We start from the raw sequence: 18067 nt of genomic DNA on the forward strand, positions 1-18067 counted from the left end.
AGTAGGGATGGTGTGTGACTTAGAGGAGAACGTGCAGGTGGTGTTGTTCCCATGTGCCTGCTGCCCTTATCCTTCTAGGTGGTAGAGGTCGCAGGTTTGGGAGGTGCTGTCGATGAAGCCTTGGCGAGTTGCTGCAGTGCATCCTGTGGATGGTACACACTGCAGCCACGGTGCGCCGGTAGTGAAGGGAGTGAATGTTTAGGGTGGTGGATGTGGTGCCAATCAAGCGGGCTGCTTTGGTGTCAAGCTTTTTGAGTGTTGTTGGAGCTGCACTCATCCAGGCAAGTGAAGAGTATTCCATCTCACTCCTGACTTGTGCCTTGTAGATGGTGGAAAGGCTTTGGGAAGTCAGGAGGTGAGTCACTCATTGCAGAATACCCAGCCTCTGACTTGCTCTTGTAGCCACAGTATTTATATGGCTGGTCCAGTTAAGTTTCTGGTCAATGGTGACCCCGAGGATGTTGATGGTGGGGGATTCGGCAATGGTAATGCCGTTGAATGTCAAAGGGAGATGGTTAGACTCTCTCTTGTTGGAGATGGTCATTGCCTGGCACTTGTCTGACGTGACTATTACTAGCCACTTATGAGCCCAAGCCTGAATGTTGTCCAGGTCTTGCCGCATGCGGGCACAGACTGCATCATTATTTGAGGGGTTGCGAATGGAACTAAACACTGTGCAATCATCAGAGAACATTCCCATTTCTGACCTTATGATGGAGGGATGGTCATTGATGAAGCAGCTGGAGATGATTGGGCCAAGGACACTGCCCTGAGGAACTCCTGCAGCAATGTCCTGGGGCTGAGATGATTGGCCTCCAACAACCACTACCATCTTCCTTTGTACTAGGTATGACTCCAGCCACTGGAGAGTTTTCCCCCTGATTCCCATTGACTTCAATTTTACAAGGGCTCCTTGGTGCTACACTCAATCAAATGCTGCCTTGATGTCAAGGGCAGTTACTCTCACTCACCTCTGGAATTCAGCTCTTTTGTCCATGTTTGGACCAAGGCTGTAATGAGATCTGGAGCCGAGTGGTCCTGGTGGAACCCAAACTGAGCATCAGTGAGCACATTATTGGTGACTATGTGCTGCTTAATAGCACTGCCGACGACATCTTCCATCACTTTGCTGATGATTGAGAGTAGACTGATGGGGCGGTAATTGGCCAGATTGGATTTGTCCTGCTTTTTGTGGACAGGACATACCTGGGCAATGTTCCACATTGTCGGGTAGATGCCAGTGTTGTAGCTGTACTGGAACAGTTTGGCTAGAGGCGCGGCTGGTTCTGGAGCACAAGTCTTTTTGAGGGATAAATATTGGCCAGGACATCAGGGAGAACTCCCCTGCTCTTCTTCGAATATTACCATGGGAGCTTTTACATCCACCTGAGAGAGAAGACTGGGTCTCAGTTTAACATCTCATCCAAAAGACAACACCTCCAACAATGCAACAGCCCCTCAGTACTACACTGAAGTATCAGCCTAGGTTATGTGCTCAAGTCTCTGGAGTGGGATTTAAACCCTCACCCTTCTGATTCAGAGACGAGCGTGCTATCACTGAGCCAATGTTGACATTTAATTGATAAAGAGATGCGATAGGTCAGTGACAGCTTTCATACTGAGCCCAGACCTTCTCATGTATTGTTCCTCTGAAAACAAAAGGTAACTGACACACTGCAGTTGCAGTAGGGGACGTTGTGTGTGTCTACCTTTGATCACCTCAGCATTCCTGTACCGCCAGGTGTTCTTCCAGCACTTCAGTGATGTTGGTACTAGTTGCTGCCCCTCCCCATGCTGACGCTGTGAAGTACATCAAACTGACTGATGCTGATTTGGCTGCTGAGCTCCCATATGAGCTCTCTCAATAACCTGGACAGATCTATCTCCAACTCTTAGTTGGATAGAAACACAAAATAAAAGTGACCAGTCTGAATTTGGCTAGATCTCCCAATAATCGATATTTCACAGGCAATTAACAAGCACAAGAGAACTTACACAGGGAAACATACTTTCCTTAACTAAGGGAAAAGAACATCAGCAATTTCAGTATAGCTGCTGCAAACATATGAACTTAACGCTGTCACAAAATCTTTACATTCTGTTGAAATAATTTGTTTCTTCGGACAAATGAGAAGGAATTTCTATGCCATCACTGTTACTCACTGAGGTTTCCCCTAACCCTAACCCTACCAATGACATATTGCAATATTAGAGTAGTTTGTTGAAGAAAGATTGATATAAAATAATTCCAGGTAGAAAATAGCAAACACATACTTAGCTAAGTCTTTGACAGAAGGAGCACGCATCCATCACATTTGCACATTATTATCCATCAAAATATTCTCAAGGACACAGTTTTTGTTTAACTGATGTAAGCAGTAGGGTATTCCACACATTTCAACAGACTCTTGCAGAAGTGAAGGGTTTGAAATTGCCCATTTGTAGTCTCGAGCAGTACCTGCATCATTTGTTGCTATTTCAAAAAAAAGAAAATACAGGTGAATTTGTTTATGGTTTTCATTCATTATTTTTATCCTCATTTTTTCCATCCAGCCTTTTGACTTCTATGAGATCCCATTACATCACATGTGATTCCTTTGTCAGAAAATGGTCAGGTGATATATTCCAAAGGGCTCAGTCAACATTAAACTGGCTGCTAGGAGAGGCATGATAATGACCCAGTCCTGCAGGTACTGAAACATTCACTGACACAGCCGCTGAGTTAGGGAGCTTGCCCTGTTGTGAAGGCACATATAAAGATGAAATCATGAAACATTGAATTTTAAAATATGTCTCTATCAATCAACGGAATCACTAAATTGCCATTGGATCAGGCAGTCTGTGTACTTGCTGTTTAGATTTAGATTCAACAGAATTCTGATGGTTGGGGGAGAGAAGGGATTTGAACTTCGATTCCAAAATAAGCATACTTGTCTTTATTGTTAAAATCTTGTAGATATTTTCTTGTATCTCGAAGTTTAAAACCTACTAATCCACCTGTTGATGCAACATGTTTATAGGGGGCAACCCTCTGATTTTGGCAACACTTTTACAAACCTGTAATTCAAATACCATGACTGATCACACACAACGTGATGCTTTTTCAATAAAAATTAAAATCACAAAGTAATTTTAAGAATAGCAGTAAATAGTAGAAAAAATATACACTGCCTTTCGATTTATTTATTATAACATGGGGTAACATCTGAAAATCAGATCCTGGCTGCCATTTTACAACTGCCTCCTCTAAGGTTTCAATTTTGCTTCGGGTAGTAAGGTCAACACCATGTTTCCAACTTGTCACCATCCTCCCTGCCTTCAAGAGACTCCTAAATCCCTTTCTCTTCAAACATACTTTCAGTGTCCCACCTTTTCTGCTTCCCATTCACCCTCGTGCTGGGTTGTCCTCTTTTTTTCCCTCGGCCCTGTAAAAAGTTCGGGGGCATCTTTCCATCTGTGAAGAGCTTTATACAAATGTAGGTTTGTAGTAATCTAGCTTTGATGAGGCGAGATAATGTAAGCTAGAGGGAAGTGTTACGAAAACCCTGCTGTGAAATTCTTCTTTTCAAACAAATAGCAGTGGAGATAAGACCAGATAAAGGCTGAACTGAACACTGCAATGAAATGTTCATTTTTCGTATATAGAAAAATTCATTTTGGTATGATTCCTGGTCTCAGTGAGGCAGGACTCCACTCATTTGATCTAATGATATGGGGGTGATAGCAAAAAATATATTTTGCTTCTTGTATTTTGCTTCTCAATTCATGTTTGGGTGGCTTTCAGCTCTCAATTTATTGCCAGTAGTATAATGTCAGCTTGGCTCGGTTTTTAACACTCTAATTTCTGAGGCAAAGGGCTGTGGGTTCAAGCTCCACTCTAGGATTTGAGCATATAATCAAGGCTAACACTCCAGCGCAGTACTGAGGAAGTGCTGCATTGTTGGAGATGCTGTCTTTTGGATGAAGCCTTAAACTGAGGTCCCATTTGCTTCGATGTAAATGGTCCAGTGGCACTATCCAAAGAAAAGTAGGTGATCTCCTAGTGTTCTGGCCAACATTCTTCCCTCAACTTATCATTCATCTCATATGTTGTTTATAGGATTTTGCTTTAAGCAAATTAGTTACCGCAATTGCCTACATAACATTCGGGACTGCACTTCAAAATTAATTCACAGGATGTGAAGCACTTTGGGATGTCCTGAAGACATGTTGATGCACAATATAAATGCAGTTCTTTATTTAGCAGATGAAACCATGTCCACCAACAGTCATATTCTGATAGGAACATAGGAACAGGAATAGGCCATTCAGCCCCTCGAGCCAATTCCACCATTCAATTAGATCATGGCTGATCTGTATATTAATTGCATCTACCTGCCTTGGTTCCATAACCCTTAATACCCTTGTCTAACAAAAGTTTATCAATGTCAGTTTTGAAATTTTTAATTGACCTAGCCTCAACATCTTTTTTGAAGGAGAGAGTTCCAGATTTCCACTATCCTTTGTGTGAAGAAGTGTTTTCTGACATCACCCCTGAATGCCCTAGCTCTAATTTTAAGGTTATGCCCCCTTGTTCTGGACTCTCCCACCAGAGGAAATAGTTTCTCTCTATCTACCCTATCAAATCCTTTAACCATCTTAAACACTTCAATTAGATTACCCCTTAATCTTCTATATTCAAGGGAATACAAGCCTCTTCTATGCAATCTGCCCTCATAATTTAACTCTTTTAGCCCTGGTATCATTTTGGTGAAACTGCACTGCACCCCCTTCAAGACCAGTATATCCTTCCTGAGGTGCGGTGCCCAGGACTGAATGCAATATTCCAGATGGGGTCTAACCAGAGCTCTGGAGGGCTGTAATATAGCTTCGACTGCTTTGTTTTCCAGCCCTCTTGAGATAAATCCCAACATTCCATTAGCCTTTAATTATTTTTTTGTACTTGTCCACTAGCTTTTAGTGATTTCTGTACTTGGACGCCTAAATCTCTCTGCTCCTCCACAGTTCCTAGCTTCTCACCATTTAGGTCCAAAGTGGATGACCTCACACATTCCCACATTGAACTTCATCTGCCACAGTTTTGTCCATTCACTTAATCTATCAATGTCCCTTTGCAACTTCCTGCTCCCACCTACACTATTTATTGTGCCACCTAACTTAGTGTCACCAGCAAACTTAGATATATGGCTCTCCAGTCCTTCATCCAAGTCATTTATAAATATATTGAAAAACTGTGGCCCCAGTACACCTCATCATCATGATGATGTGCATGGTCTGAGCTGCCAGCTTCACTGCAACCCCTCCCGATGCTGTTTCACTACTGGCAAACAAGAGGTGCACTGTACCAAATTAGACTGTTAGTTTTAGATCATAATTCATTCTTAGGATGGAGAAGATAAAGACCAAAGCATCCCAAGCTTTGCTGTTGAGGCTTATAGCAGCTTAATCATGAATCTGGGTGGCAGTTTTGCAGGAGAGGTATGTACACCCCAAAATAAAATGGCTGAGACAAAATAATTACAGACATAAAGGCAGAAAATGCTGTCCTCCACACCTCGTTATTCATCATGCATTCGGACTTTCCACGGTCACTCTCTCATTGACTTGTTCTGTATGGCAGCTGTACCTTGGCTTGCAGGTTGTGGATGTCGTTGGCCAGTTCAAGGATTAGTTCATCTGGTTTTTGATGTAATTTCTTCCTAATCAAGGGCCTCATTAACCTCCTCCAGGCGCTCATCCGGCCAATGTTAACAATGTCTTTAACATCTTCCAGTTCTGACAAAAGGTCTTCAATCCAAAATGTTAACTCTGTTTCTTTCTCCACGGATGCTGCCTGACTTGCTGAGCTTTTCCAGTGATTTCTGTTTTTATTTCAGATTTCCAGCATCTGCAGTATTTTGCTTTTGATTATTACAGTCTATGTTCTGCCGACAAGTATTATTTTGGCATATGGAAGCCAGGATAATGACGACTTCAATGCATTTCTTTAGTAATCCTCTTGAAACCTACATTTGTCTTAGAGTAAGATCACAGGTAGCATTTTCTCTCCTTTTGAGTCATTGTGTTGCAGGAAATGCCAGCTGTTCATGTTTAATTCAAGTGTTACTATATGCAGGTGTTGATGTAAACTCCTTACGGCAGATGAAGATGCAGCGCCCTTCAAAAATGTTGGCAGATGTTAGGAATCTCTTGGCCACTGGCGGAAATGTCAATCAAATGAATGATGAAGGAGTCACTCTGGTAAGATTTTATTTTCAATATCTTCGACCTAGTTCATTCCACCAGTTTTGGCTGATATTTTTGCACTTTCATTTGAAGTAATGTTACTGACAAAATGACATTTTAATACATCTAAATATAAACCATTGGTGTACTAATGCCTGGCTGAAACCTAGTTATCCAAATAAGCTTATAGATTTCACAGTTCATTGCTGATGTCTGCAATACCCTTAGAGCAAACGGAGAAAGTCTGGATATGGTAAGCGTCATACAATTTGTTGAGTCCAATCATTTTTGGAATTTCGCTCAAAATCGCTAAGCATTTCCAAAGTTTGAAATGTTGCATCATTTTACTTGTGTTGTAACTTTTTGGGGTGAAGCTGGTGCAATGGTCGTATAAAATTCTTTTACCTGCTATTTTGAAGCTAACCCAATTTCTTTTGAGTGGAGAGGATGAGGAAAAGGGTATTGAAATTCAATCCATTTCTTCAGTAATCGCACTCAAATCAATTTGTGGGTTTTGGCAACTTTGGGGTGCAACTTCAAATTGATTTCAGTGAAGAGAAGTCATTGTTTATTGGAGCTGCATTTCAGAGGTTGACTCATCATCTAGTCAGGAGCACGCTTAGAAAAATTACTTCAGGAATGCCGTTCGAATAAAGAAGTCAATCGTGCTGACTTGCATATGTGGCTATTAGTGAGGCACCTATCAGGGCAGCCCATAGACCGTATGGGAGAAATTCAGGCTTTGATAAACAAGGGCTGAAAGAAATGCATTGTTGGAATATTCCTCACATTATTTTGCAGTTCCCCAGCCCCACACCCCTGGTCACCAACACTTGCCTTAAAACATATTGGCGGGAATTTCCTGGATTGCTCTTATGCAGAGATGACATCAAAATTTGAAAATTTATGCTGGTTTCTGCACCGATCTTGCCGAAGGGAACCTATGCCCAAATTTCCTGTGGGGCTCATACGCCTACACAGGCACGTAAAAACTGGCATAAAACAAGTGCCAATAGGGGAAATATATCGGGCTGCTGTCTTCTGCCATGGCATCTCACTCTTGCCTCTGCTGCTCCTCTTCCTCCTCCATTATTATGCAGAACAGGGGGTTCAGGGGGAACATGGTACAATATTGGGTCGGCCATTCCAGCTGCTCAATCCTTTTGAACATGTGGGGAGGGAGGCAGGGGTCCGAAAAAATCGGGTGCTCTTTCGTTCAATATAGTGCAGGTCTCGGTAAGAAAAAGTTTTAAAAACATTAAGAAAATCGCTATCAAACTCCAGAATCTCAGTTATGCCGACATCAGGAGACTAAGGGCTGTGCTACACCTAGATTGTTGAATGTGAATCTACGCCAGCGCGTTAGTCTATGCTTGAGCTGGTCTTTTGCATGGAAAGTGAAGCTATGCAAATGAGCGGAAAGAGTTTCAGCGGACATATCCTGGAAACGACGCAAACAATTGAGGAAATTTGTGCGTGATGGTCTTTTGACATAAATCAGCTGAGGAGAAAGCAGTGCAACTCCATTCTTGTGTTGTAGATACTCCAAACATTTCCAGGAAATTCTGGGCCAATATTATTGACCTCAGGGGAGAAACAGACCAATGTGAATCAACTCAGTCACTTCATACAATCTCTGTGAAATCCCAGAATTCATGGGCCTGTTACAGCAACAACATTCCACTAGAATGAACCAAAAAGAGTTGCATTTAGGAAGGGAAGGGGAAATCGTAAGGCACAATGACATTGTTTTCAAATGTCATGCCCTGTTTTACTGCAATGAGAAAATGTTTGTCAGACATTTCCCTGGAAATATCTAACAGTACATGGCTGTATGTTTTAGGAAGCATGGGGGTTAAATTCGATAACCCCCGCATCCGGGAGCAGGGGTTGCGGTGCGCGATTAACCCACGTCCGGTTGTCGAGATGTAGGCAGCATGTGAGATTTGTGTGCCTGGTCATTTACCTGATATCTGCGAGCAATCTGGCCTAGCTACACTGTTGAGTGTCTGCTCACCAGCAGGGGGGACCCAATATCACACGAGTGGCTAGCACCACGTAAAGGCAGCCTGCACCTCTTATTTGCAAAATATAAGATATGGGTCCGCACGGAGCCTGAATGGAGATCAGACATCGCACATGTAAAACACAGATGCAGGTCCTGTCCCTATGTTTACAAACTGTTGAGTTATGTTAAAATATTGAACAAAGGTTGTGCACTATTAAATCCCACATCCTCCAATCTGCACGCCAAACCTCACTAATCTGCCGATCTGAGTTTGTACCAGGCCTGCGGAGAGCGTGCACCAAGGTTCTCTGCTGATGCACCAGACACCTTGGTGCAAAAGGTGGACAGAAGAAGGAACATCATATACCTGCAGGGGGGATGGGGGGGTGGGGGCAAGAGGCCCTCCAGGCATATGCTCCCGAGGCAGTGGGTGGCAGTACAGGACGAAGTCAATGCCAGGCGCACAGCACCATGAAGATGGACGCAGTGCAGGAAGAAGGCACAAGTCAGGAGTGTGATAGAATACTCTCCACTTGCCTGGATGAGTGCAGCTCCAACAACACTCAAGAAGCTTGACACCATCCAGGACAAAGCAGCCCGCTTGATTGGCACCCCATCCACCACCCTAAACATTCACTCCCTTCACCAACGGCGCATAGTGGCTGCAGTGTGTACCATCCACAGGATGCACTGCAGCAACTCGCCAAGGCTTCTTCGACAGCACCTCCCAAACCCGTGACCTCTACCACCTAGAAGGACAAGAGCAGCAGGTACATGGGAACAACACCACCTGCATGTTCCCCTCCAAGTCACACACCATCCCAACTTGGAAATATATCGCCGTTCCTTCTTCGTCGCTGGGTCAAAATCCTGGAACTCCCTTCCTAACAGCACTGTGGGAGAACCTTCACCACACGGACTGCAGCGGTTCAAGAAGGCGGCTCACCACTACCTTCTCAAGGGCAATTAGGGCTGGGCAATAAATGCCGGCCTCACCAGCGCCGCCCACATCCCATGAATGAATTTTTTTAAAAGTTCAATGCTTGGACACGAGTGGTCAAGGTGAGTGAGGTCAACTATCAAATGGCATCTCCTACCAACTGCACCTCTAGCCGCATCCACTGTTCCACGCACCATACCCTCTACCACCCACCTACCAACAAACTCTTTCAATCAGTTCTCAACTTTTCCAATCAGATGCTTCGTCTCACCCTCACACATTACCACTGTTGCAAGCTGCATACCCACAACTCACAGGTCACACGCACTGGCAGCTATTTAACCATGACAGGCACATCACCCAAATATCCGATAGGACACTCACCGACACACATCCTGCTTTCTTGCAGGAGAAAGTGAAGCATCACATGAGACAGCAAGTAGCAGTGGCTCCATGGAACATGAACCTGCTCTCCTCTCTCAGGATGACAGCATTCCTGTCCCACCCATGCCACTCTGCCAGTGCCTTTGCTGTTGCCTTTTAGCTAGTCAGCCCACTCGCTGTAAAGTATTGAAACTTTATTGTAGGAACATGGGAAGATAGGAACAGGAATTGGCCATTTCGCCCCTCGAGCCTGTTCCACCATTCAATGAGATCATGGTTGATCTGTGACCTAACTCCACATACCCGTCTTAGCTCCATATTCCTTAATACCTTTGGTTAACAAAATTCTATCATTCTCAGATTTAAAATTAACAATTGAGCTAGCATCAACTGCCATTTGTAGAAGAGCTTCTACCACCCTTTGCATGTAGAAGCATTCCCTAACTTCGTTCCTGCAAGCCATGGCTCTAATTTCTAGGCTATGTCCCGTAGTCCTAGTATTCAAGTACAGGAGACCTCCAAATACAGGTACAAATGCATCAGCAGCCAGAAGCAATAATCCTGCAACTAACCTGTAAATCCTGCATGGTCCCTTTAATAGCGCTGATGGGGGTCCTCCATGCTGTTTAAGAACAGTTCAGCTTTGCGAGGTTAAGACGGCTCATTGGCTGGTGCACTGAATTCCAAAACCGTATCTGTCCCTTCAAATCAGCGTTGCACACTGATCTAATGTATATTCTCCTTACGTTACATGCCACCGGCATCCGTTATCTGCACGTGCACAAACGCCTTTACCAAGATGGTGTCCAGCGCACATCATGCTCGAAGCGTGCGCGTGCATTCCGGATGCCACGTTGGATCCTTAGGAGTCCGTGTCGCACTTACAAAACAGGCACTACGCAGTCCAATTTATAGTCCGTAGGAACTGGAGTAGGCCATAAAGCCCCTCGAGCCTGTTCCGCCATTCAGTGAGATCATCGCTGATCTGTGACCTAACTCCATATACCCGCCTTAGCCCCATATCCCTTAATACCTTCGGTTAGCAAAAATCTATCAGTCTCAGTTTTAAAATTAACAATTAAGCTAGCATCAACTGCCATTTGCGGAAGAGAGTTCCAAACTTGTACCACCCTTTGCATGTCGAAGTGTTTCCTAACTTCACTCCTGAAAGTCCTGGCTCTAATTTTTAGACTATGTCCCCTAGACTCCCCAACCAATGGAAATAGTTTCTCTCTATCTACCCTATCAGTTCCCCTTACTATCTTGAAAACTTTGATCATATCACCCCCTAACCTTCTAAATTCCAGGGAATACAATCCTAGTTTGAACAAAAGAACATAAGAAATAGGAACAGGAGTGGGCCATATGGCCCCTCGAGCCTGCCCCGCCAATCAATAAGATCATGGCTGATCTTTGACCTCAACTCCATTTTCCTGCCCAATCCCCGTATCCCTTGATTCCCTTAGAGTCCAAAAATCTATCGATCTCAACCTTGAATATACTCAACAACTAAGCATCCACAACCCTCTGGGGTAGAAAATTTCAAAGAGATCCTCTGGGTGAAGAAATTTCTCTTCATCTCAGTCCTAAATGGCGGACCCCTTATCTTGAGACTATGCCCCCTAGTTCTAGACTCTCCAGCCAGGGGAAACAGCCTCTCAGCATTTACCCCATCAAGCCATCTCAGAATCTTACATGTTTTAATTAGATCAGCTCTCATTCTTCTAAACTCCAGAGAGTATAGGCCCATTCTTCCCAATCTCTCCTCATTGGGCAACCCTCTCATCCCAGGAATCAATCTAGTGAACCTTTGTTGCATTGCCTCTAAGGCAAGTATATCCTTCCTTAGATAAGGAGACCAAAACGTTACACAGTACTCCAGGTGTGGTCTCACCAAAACCCTGTACAATTGCAGCAAGATGTTCTTACTCTTGTACACCAATCCCCTTGCAATAAAGGCTTTCCTTATTGCTTGCTGTACCTCCATGTTAACTTTCTGTATTTTGTGTACAAGGATACCCAAATCCCTCTGAACACCTACATTTAACACCAGTTCTGATGAAATGTCTTCGACCGAAACTTTAATTCTGATGCTTCCTGACTTGCTGAGCTTCTCCAGCATTTTCTGTTTTTAAACCAAAATATAATAGTTCCTCACCATTTAAAAAATATTCTGTTTTTCTATTCTTCCTGAATAACCTCAGATTTCCCCACATTATACTCCATCTATCACTCCTGTTTGTGTAATTTCTTCACGTAATTTAACCCTTGGAGTCCAGGTATCATTTTAGTAAATCTACGCTGCACTCCCTCCAAGGCCAATTTATCCTTCCTAAGGTATGGTGCATAGAACTGAATGCAATACTCCAGGTGTGGTCTAACCAGAGCTTTGTATTGCTTTAGCATATCATCTACCCCCTTGTATTCTAGTCCTCTAAATATAAAGGCCAGCATTCCATTAGCCTTTTTGATTCTTTTCTGTACCTATCCATGACCTTTTAATGATCTATATACATGGACTTCTAAGTCTCTTTGGGCCTCCACTGTTTTGAACTTTTCACCATTTAGAAAGTACTCTGATCTATCCTTTTTAGGTCCAAAGTGGATGACCTCACACTTGCCTACATTGAAATCCATTTGCCACAGTTTTGCCTGTTCCCTTAAAATATTAATATCTCTCTGTAATTTTATGCTTCCATTTACACTGCTTACAATGCTGCCTATCTTTGTATTATTGGCAAACTTGGATACAAGGCTCTCCATCCCACCATCTATGTTGTTAATAAATACAGTGAATAGTTATGGTCCCAACTGATCCCTGTAGGACACCACTAGTCACATCCTGCCAATTTGAGTCTCTGCCTATTATCCCTACTCTCTGTCTCCTGCCACTTAGCCAATTTCCTAACCAGGTCAATAATTTGCCCTCAATTCCATGAGCTTCAATTTTAGCTAACAGTCTCTTATGAGGGACTTTATCGAATGCCTTCTGGAAGACCATATAAACAACATCCATAGACATTCCCCTGTCCACTACTTTAGTCACCTGTTCAAAAAATTCAATCAGGTTCGCCAGGCATGACCTACCCTTTACAAATCAATGCTGGCTCTCTCTGATCAACTGAAAATTTTCATGGTGTTCAGTCACTCTATCCGTAATTATAGATTCTGGTAATTTCCCAACAACAGATGTTAGGCTAACTGGTCTATAATTCCCTGGTTTCCCTCTCTAAACTTTCTTAAATAGCGGAGTGACGTGCAATTTTCCAATCTAAAGGAACGGTTCCTGAATCTAGAGAACTTTAGAAAATTATAGTTAAAGCATCTGCAATGTTCTCAGGTACTTCCTTTAAAACCCTGGGATGGAAACTATCTGGTCCTGGGGATTTGTCACTCTTTAGTGCCATTATTTTCTTCATCACTGTTAATTTGCTTACATTAATTATGGTGAGTCCCCGTCCCTAATTCAAAATTAGTTTCCTTGGGGTGCCCAGCATGCATCCTCTACCTCTACTGCAAATACTGACACAAAGTACTTGTTTAACATGTCTGCCATTTTCTTATTTTCATTTACAATATCATCATTATCAGTTTTTAAGGGGCCCACATTGCTCTTAACCACCCTCTTTTTCCTAATATAATAGTAAAAAATGTTTGTGTTGATTTTGATATCTCTTGCAAGTTTCTTTTCATACTCCCTTTTTGCAGCCCTTATTATCTGTTTGTCACCCTTTGCTTTTATTTGTATTTCTCCCAATCGCCAGAAGCTGTGCTATTTTTTGCATTTTTGTGTGCTTTATCTTTTAGTTTTATGTTGTCCCTTACCTCTTTTGTCATCCATGGCTGTTTTTTTTGCTAAGTAGAGCTTTTGCCCCTTAGAGGTATAAACTGGTTCTGTATCACGTTAAATTCTTTTTTGAACACCACCCACTGATCTTCCGTCATTTTACCCAGTAACAGATTTGCCCAGTTTACTGTGGACAGTCTCTGTTTCATTGAAGTCAACCTTACCTAAATTTAGAATCTTAGGGGCCGATTTTTGGATGACTGAGTGGGTGCGTTGGGTGCGGGGGGGCTCCTAAACTGGAGGAATCCTGGAGCGGATTCGGAGCCCGGCTCCAACCCGCTGACTTCCGGGTTCCCCAGTGACGCGTTCGGTTGTACCCGCAGCTCCCGAATGCAGGACTCCCACCAGCAATTAAGTCCGGCGGGATGCTGCTTTAGATAGTTAGGTGTTTAGTTGAGGTACTTGGCAGACCTCACAGAGTGGAGATTTTGGCAGGGGTGCAATTTTGAAGGATCCTCAGCCTATTTCCCGTGCTGTGGGAAACACTCCCTGTTGGAGAAGACGTGTTTCAGCCAGCAGTCAGTGGGAGATGCAAAGGATTATTTGACAGGTGGGGGGAAACGTAATTTATTGCAGCAGGGCACTCTGTCACTCCAGACAAAGTTTTGGCTGCAACCTTTGTCTTTCCACTCAAGATTCTTAATTTATACCCTAAACTCTGCTCTGCAAACACATTTACCTACTTTGCGAACCCCCTCAAACTCACACCGTCAGGATGGGGAGCGCCATTGCTGCATTCATCCGAGGACGAGCAACATCACCAGCCTCGCCAGGCACGCCGTCCACCTCCGCCACGTGGAGCTCCACAACACAGTGCTGCGCCACAGACACCTGCGCATCAGCAGGGAGGGCAACAACAGAGAAAGCGACGTCGCAGGAGGCACTACCCTTGTCACAGGATCTACAGACCGAGGCTCAGCTCCCTGGCCCTCTCTGAGAAGTAGTGCATATGGAGGCTCAGAGTCAGTCGCCAGGTAGTCGCGGACATCTGCAGCCTCCTTCATGCTGAGCTGCTCCCGGCTGGCCCAAGCAGCATCTTCTTACCTGTCGCTGTCAAAGTCACCACTGCCCTCAACTTCTTCACCTCCGGATCGTTCCAGGGTGCCACCAGGGACATCGCCGGGGTCTCTCAGTCGTCTGCACACAAGTGCATAAGGCAGGTCACCGACGGCTTGTTTCGCAGGGCCTCGCACTATATCAACTTCCCCATGGATGACCTCAGCCAGACAGAGAGGGCAGTGGGATTCCACGTTGTGACTGGCTTCCTACGGGTGCAGGGTGTAATTCATTGCACCCATATAGCAATACGAGCACCTCCACACGAGCCAGGACTGTTCATCAACAGGAAGGGCTATCACTCCATCAACACTCAGCTCATCTGTGACCACCGCAAGAGATTCCTTCATGTGTGAGCCAGATACCCTGGCAGCTGACAAGATTCCTTCATCCTCCAGGAGTTCAACATCCCTTCCCTCTTCCACGCACCGAACACCCTTAAGGGCTGGCTCCTCGGGGACAAGGGATACCCTTTGCGCACGTGGCTCGTGACACCTCTGAGGAAGCCCAACACCGAGCAACAGCGTTGATATAATGACAGCCACATCGCTACCAGATCTATAATTGAGCATGCTATAGGGCTACTCAAGATGTGCTTCAGGTGCATTGATCGTTCTGGGGGAGCGCTTCAATATGCACCAGACAGAGTGGGATGCATTAAAGTCATCTGTTGTGCCCTGGACAACAGGGTACAACAGAGTGCGTTGCTGCTGGAGGAGGCCCCATCCACATCTGCCACTCATATTGAGGAGGAGAAGGAGGTGGAGGAGGAGGAGGAGGAGGACAAGGAGGAGGAGGAGGCAGAGGAGGAGGAGCAACCCATGGGCAGAACAGCGGCTCACCTGGCTACTTGTGAGGCCAGGAAGTGAATGATATGTGAACTGTTCTCCTAACATCAGACAGTGTGAAGAGTCCAGTCCTCACCACCTGGACACAGCAGCGGCCACACCAGCCCTCTCCCCCGCCCCCTGCACAAAATAGCCGTGCAATTACACATACACCCACTGTAGAGTGACCCAATGGGTGGCGTCAAGTGTGGGTGTTCATGGTGAGCCTCATGAAAGGGCCTATTACACAAGCCGGTTAAGACGTGGCAGTAGTGGTGACAATAATAATATTTAATATGCCTTTAACAAAAATCAAATCTAAATAAAAAACATGACAAACCGTCAAAGACCCTTGTGCATCCTCTATGTGCTCATACAACCTTCGCCTTACGTTTACGACTACTCCTACGTGGTGCGTCCCCTGTGGCTGCAGCAGAGGTAGTGGCAGGTTGCTGTTGTTCATGCCCTGACCGATTAGATGCTTTAGACCTATGCGCTCTGGGTTTCGGTGCCAATGAGGGCCCCTCCAAAGACTGCTCCACCTGCACCTGTGCAAGGGCAGACTCGGCCACCTGGAAAGGAGGCAGCATTGCGGGTGCTGGTTGAGAGGGGGGCAACAGGTAAGACGTAGGGGCGCTTTGAGTGGCGTCTCCACTTCCATGTTCCCTTTCGCCATCTTCCCTCCCCGGGCCAGGCCTACACCACTCCTACCACTCTGCTGGACGACAGTTTGGAGGACATGTGTGAAGCCTTGTAAGGCCAGTGCCAGAGTATCTGCCTGCCTGTTTAAGGCGGCAGAATGTTGTTCACCCTGAGTCAAAGGGCCATTGTCAGGGTGTCAGTGGACTCATTTGTGAGCCGTGCTTGAAGCTCCATGGAGGCTAGCCTTCCCTCCATCGTAGACATTCTCGCACTTACCCGCGACACTATCTCAGAGATGCCCTCACGTCCCTGTGACAGTATCACAGAGATTCCCTCCTGCACCTTTGCCACCATTCCACTCATGCAGGAGTTGGACTCCTCCATCCTCTGCGCGATTGTGGAGAGTGCGCCTGGCACCTGTTCCAGCACCTCGCAAATGTGCTGCTGCCCCTCGATCATTCTCCTTTTAATGGATGGCCCCCAGGGTTAGACATCTGTGTCCAGCTGAGCAGAGCCTGGAGAAGAGTGCTCCCACCGACACGGACTCTCCACAGCTGCCCCGCCACCAGTGTCTGCTCGTGCTCACATGTGTGGTGACTCACCATGTGCAACCCTAATTAAGTGAGGACGGTGACCCACTGAGGTGTGTGTATCTGCGCTGGTGGATGGCTCGCTCAAATGTGACGGTGGCCCCTCAGAGGCCGGCAGGTCCTCTGAGAAATCGCCCTCCACCATCACGGAGGTCGCTGAAGGCCCTGTAATAGAACAGAGGACATTATTAAACATGATGACAGATGTTGAGGTGCTGAAGATGGCAAGGTATGATAACATCATTTGCTATTCTGAGTGCTGAATGTTAAAGTTCTGTAACCAGCAGTTTGTCAGGTGGCAGTCTCGGCGTCCCTGACGGACAGGCACTCGAGGGTGCAGCTCACTTCAAGAGCCTCCTGCTCCGCGTCCATGAGGACGACAAGACGTTGCGGCCCCCCTCCGGTCTTCGCCCTCTCCCGTGCATTCTGGGCTCTCTCCTCCTATAAGGGGAGAAAGTAGAGAGGCGTGAATGAGGGATGGTGATGTGGCGAACCGCTGAATGCATTGGTTTGGGTGAGGCTGACCGTGAAAGAAATGCATCAGAGAGTGATTATGAGACAGAGCCATGACATTGTATGAGGATTGGGTTGAGTGGTAGTGGTGGGATGAATACTGGGGAGGTGAGTAAGTGCAGGTAAGTTGATGATGAGGTTTGAGTGGGTGTGAAGAATGATGTGATAGTGTAGTGTTGGCAGTGCAGAAAGAGTTGTGGGGTGGGGGCGGTGATGTGGAAGACAGAGTGTAGGAGAATGAGTAAGTGTACTCACTTTGGCTGACCTCGTTAGGTCATTGAAGCGCTTCCTGCACTGGATCCATGTGCGGGAGACATTGCTGCTGCTGGTGACCTCCTCTGCCACCTCGAGCCAGGCCCTCTTGTTGGCAGAGGCAGGCCACTTCCTCCCCTCCGCTGGGTAGAAAATATCCCTCCTCCTCCTCACCCCATCCAATAGGACTTGGAGTGAGGCATCGGTAAATCTAGGAGCAGCCTTTCCCCTAGTCTGCTCCATTCTATACTTTTGGTTGTTTGCTGCAGGAGCAGCATTGGAGGACTGCCCCTTTAAATAGGGCTCCACCAGCTGACAGCTTGTGATGCCAGTGCGCAGTCCGCTCGCTGCGCAGTTTGGCGACGGGAAACCCGGTCAATTTACCCGCGATCGCGGGGGACATGGATTTCACTGGCGGGTTACCATATGCCCAGTCACCCCATCACTGCCATCCCACCTCCCTGGTAATATCGGGGCCTATGCCTCTATTTATAAAGCCCAGGATCCCGTATGCTTTTTTAACCGCTTTCTCAACCTGCCCTGCCACCTTCAACGATTTGTGCACATATACCCTCAGATCTCTCTGTTCCTGTACCCTTTTTAGAGATGTGCCCTCTACTTTAAATTGCCTCACCTCTTTCTTCCTACCGAAATGTATCACTTTACATTTTTCTGCATCAAATTTCAACTGCCATGTGTCCGCCCATGCCACCAGCCTGTCTATATCGTCTTGAAGTCTATCACTATCCTCCTCACTGTTTTCTACCCTTCCAAGTTTTATGT

At 45.7% G+C, this 18067-nt stretch overlaps 1 protein-coding gene across 1 annotated transcript in view; it reads left to right on the forward strand.

Moving 5' to 3' along the window:
* myo16 (myosin XVI) overlaps positions 1–18067 on the forward strand; it is a 773985-nt gene that overhangs the window by 257597 nt on the left and 498321 nt on the right. The window contains exon 6 of the mRNA XM_067986709.1: positions 6116–6240. Within this exon, the coding sequence (XP_067842810.1) occupies positions 6116–6240 (125 nt within the window). The remainder of the gene's footprint in view (positions 1–6115; positions 6241–18067) is intronic.

Source organism: Heptranchias perlo, chromosome 6 (assembly GCF_035084215.1).
Source record: "Heptranchias perlo isolate sHepPer1 chromosome 6, sHepPer1.hap1, whole genome shotgun sequence".
In the NCBI taxonomy this organism is placed as follows: domain Eukaryota; kingdom Metazoa; phylum Chordata; class Chondrichthyes; order Hexanchiformes; family Hexanchidae; genus Heptranchias; species Heptranchias perlo.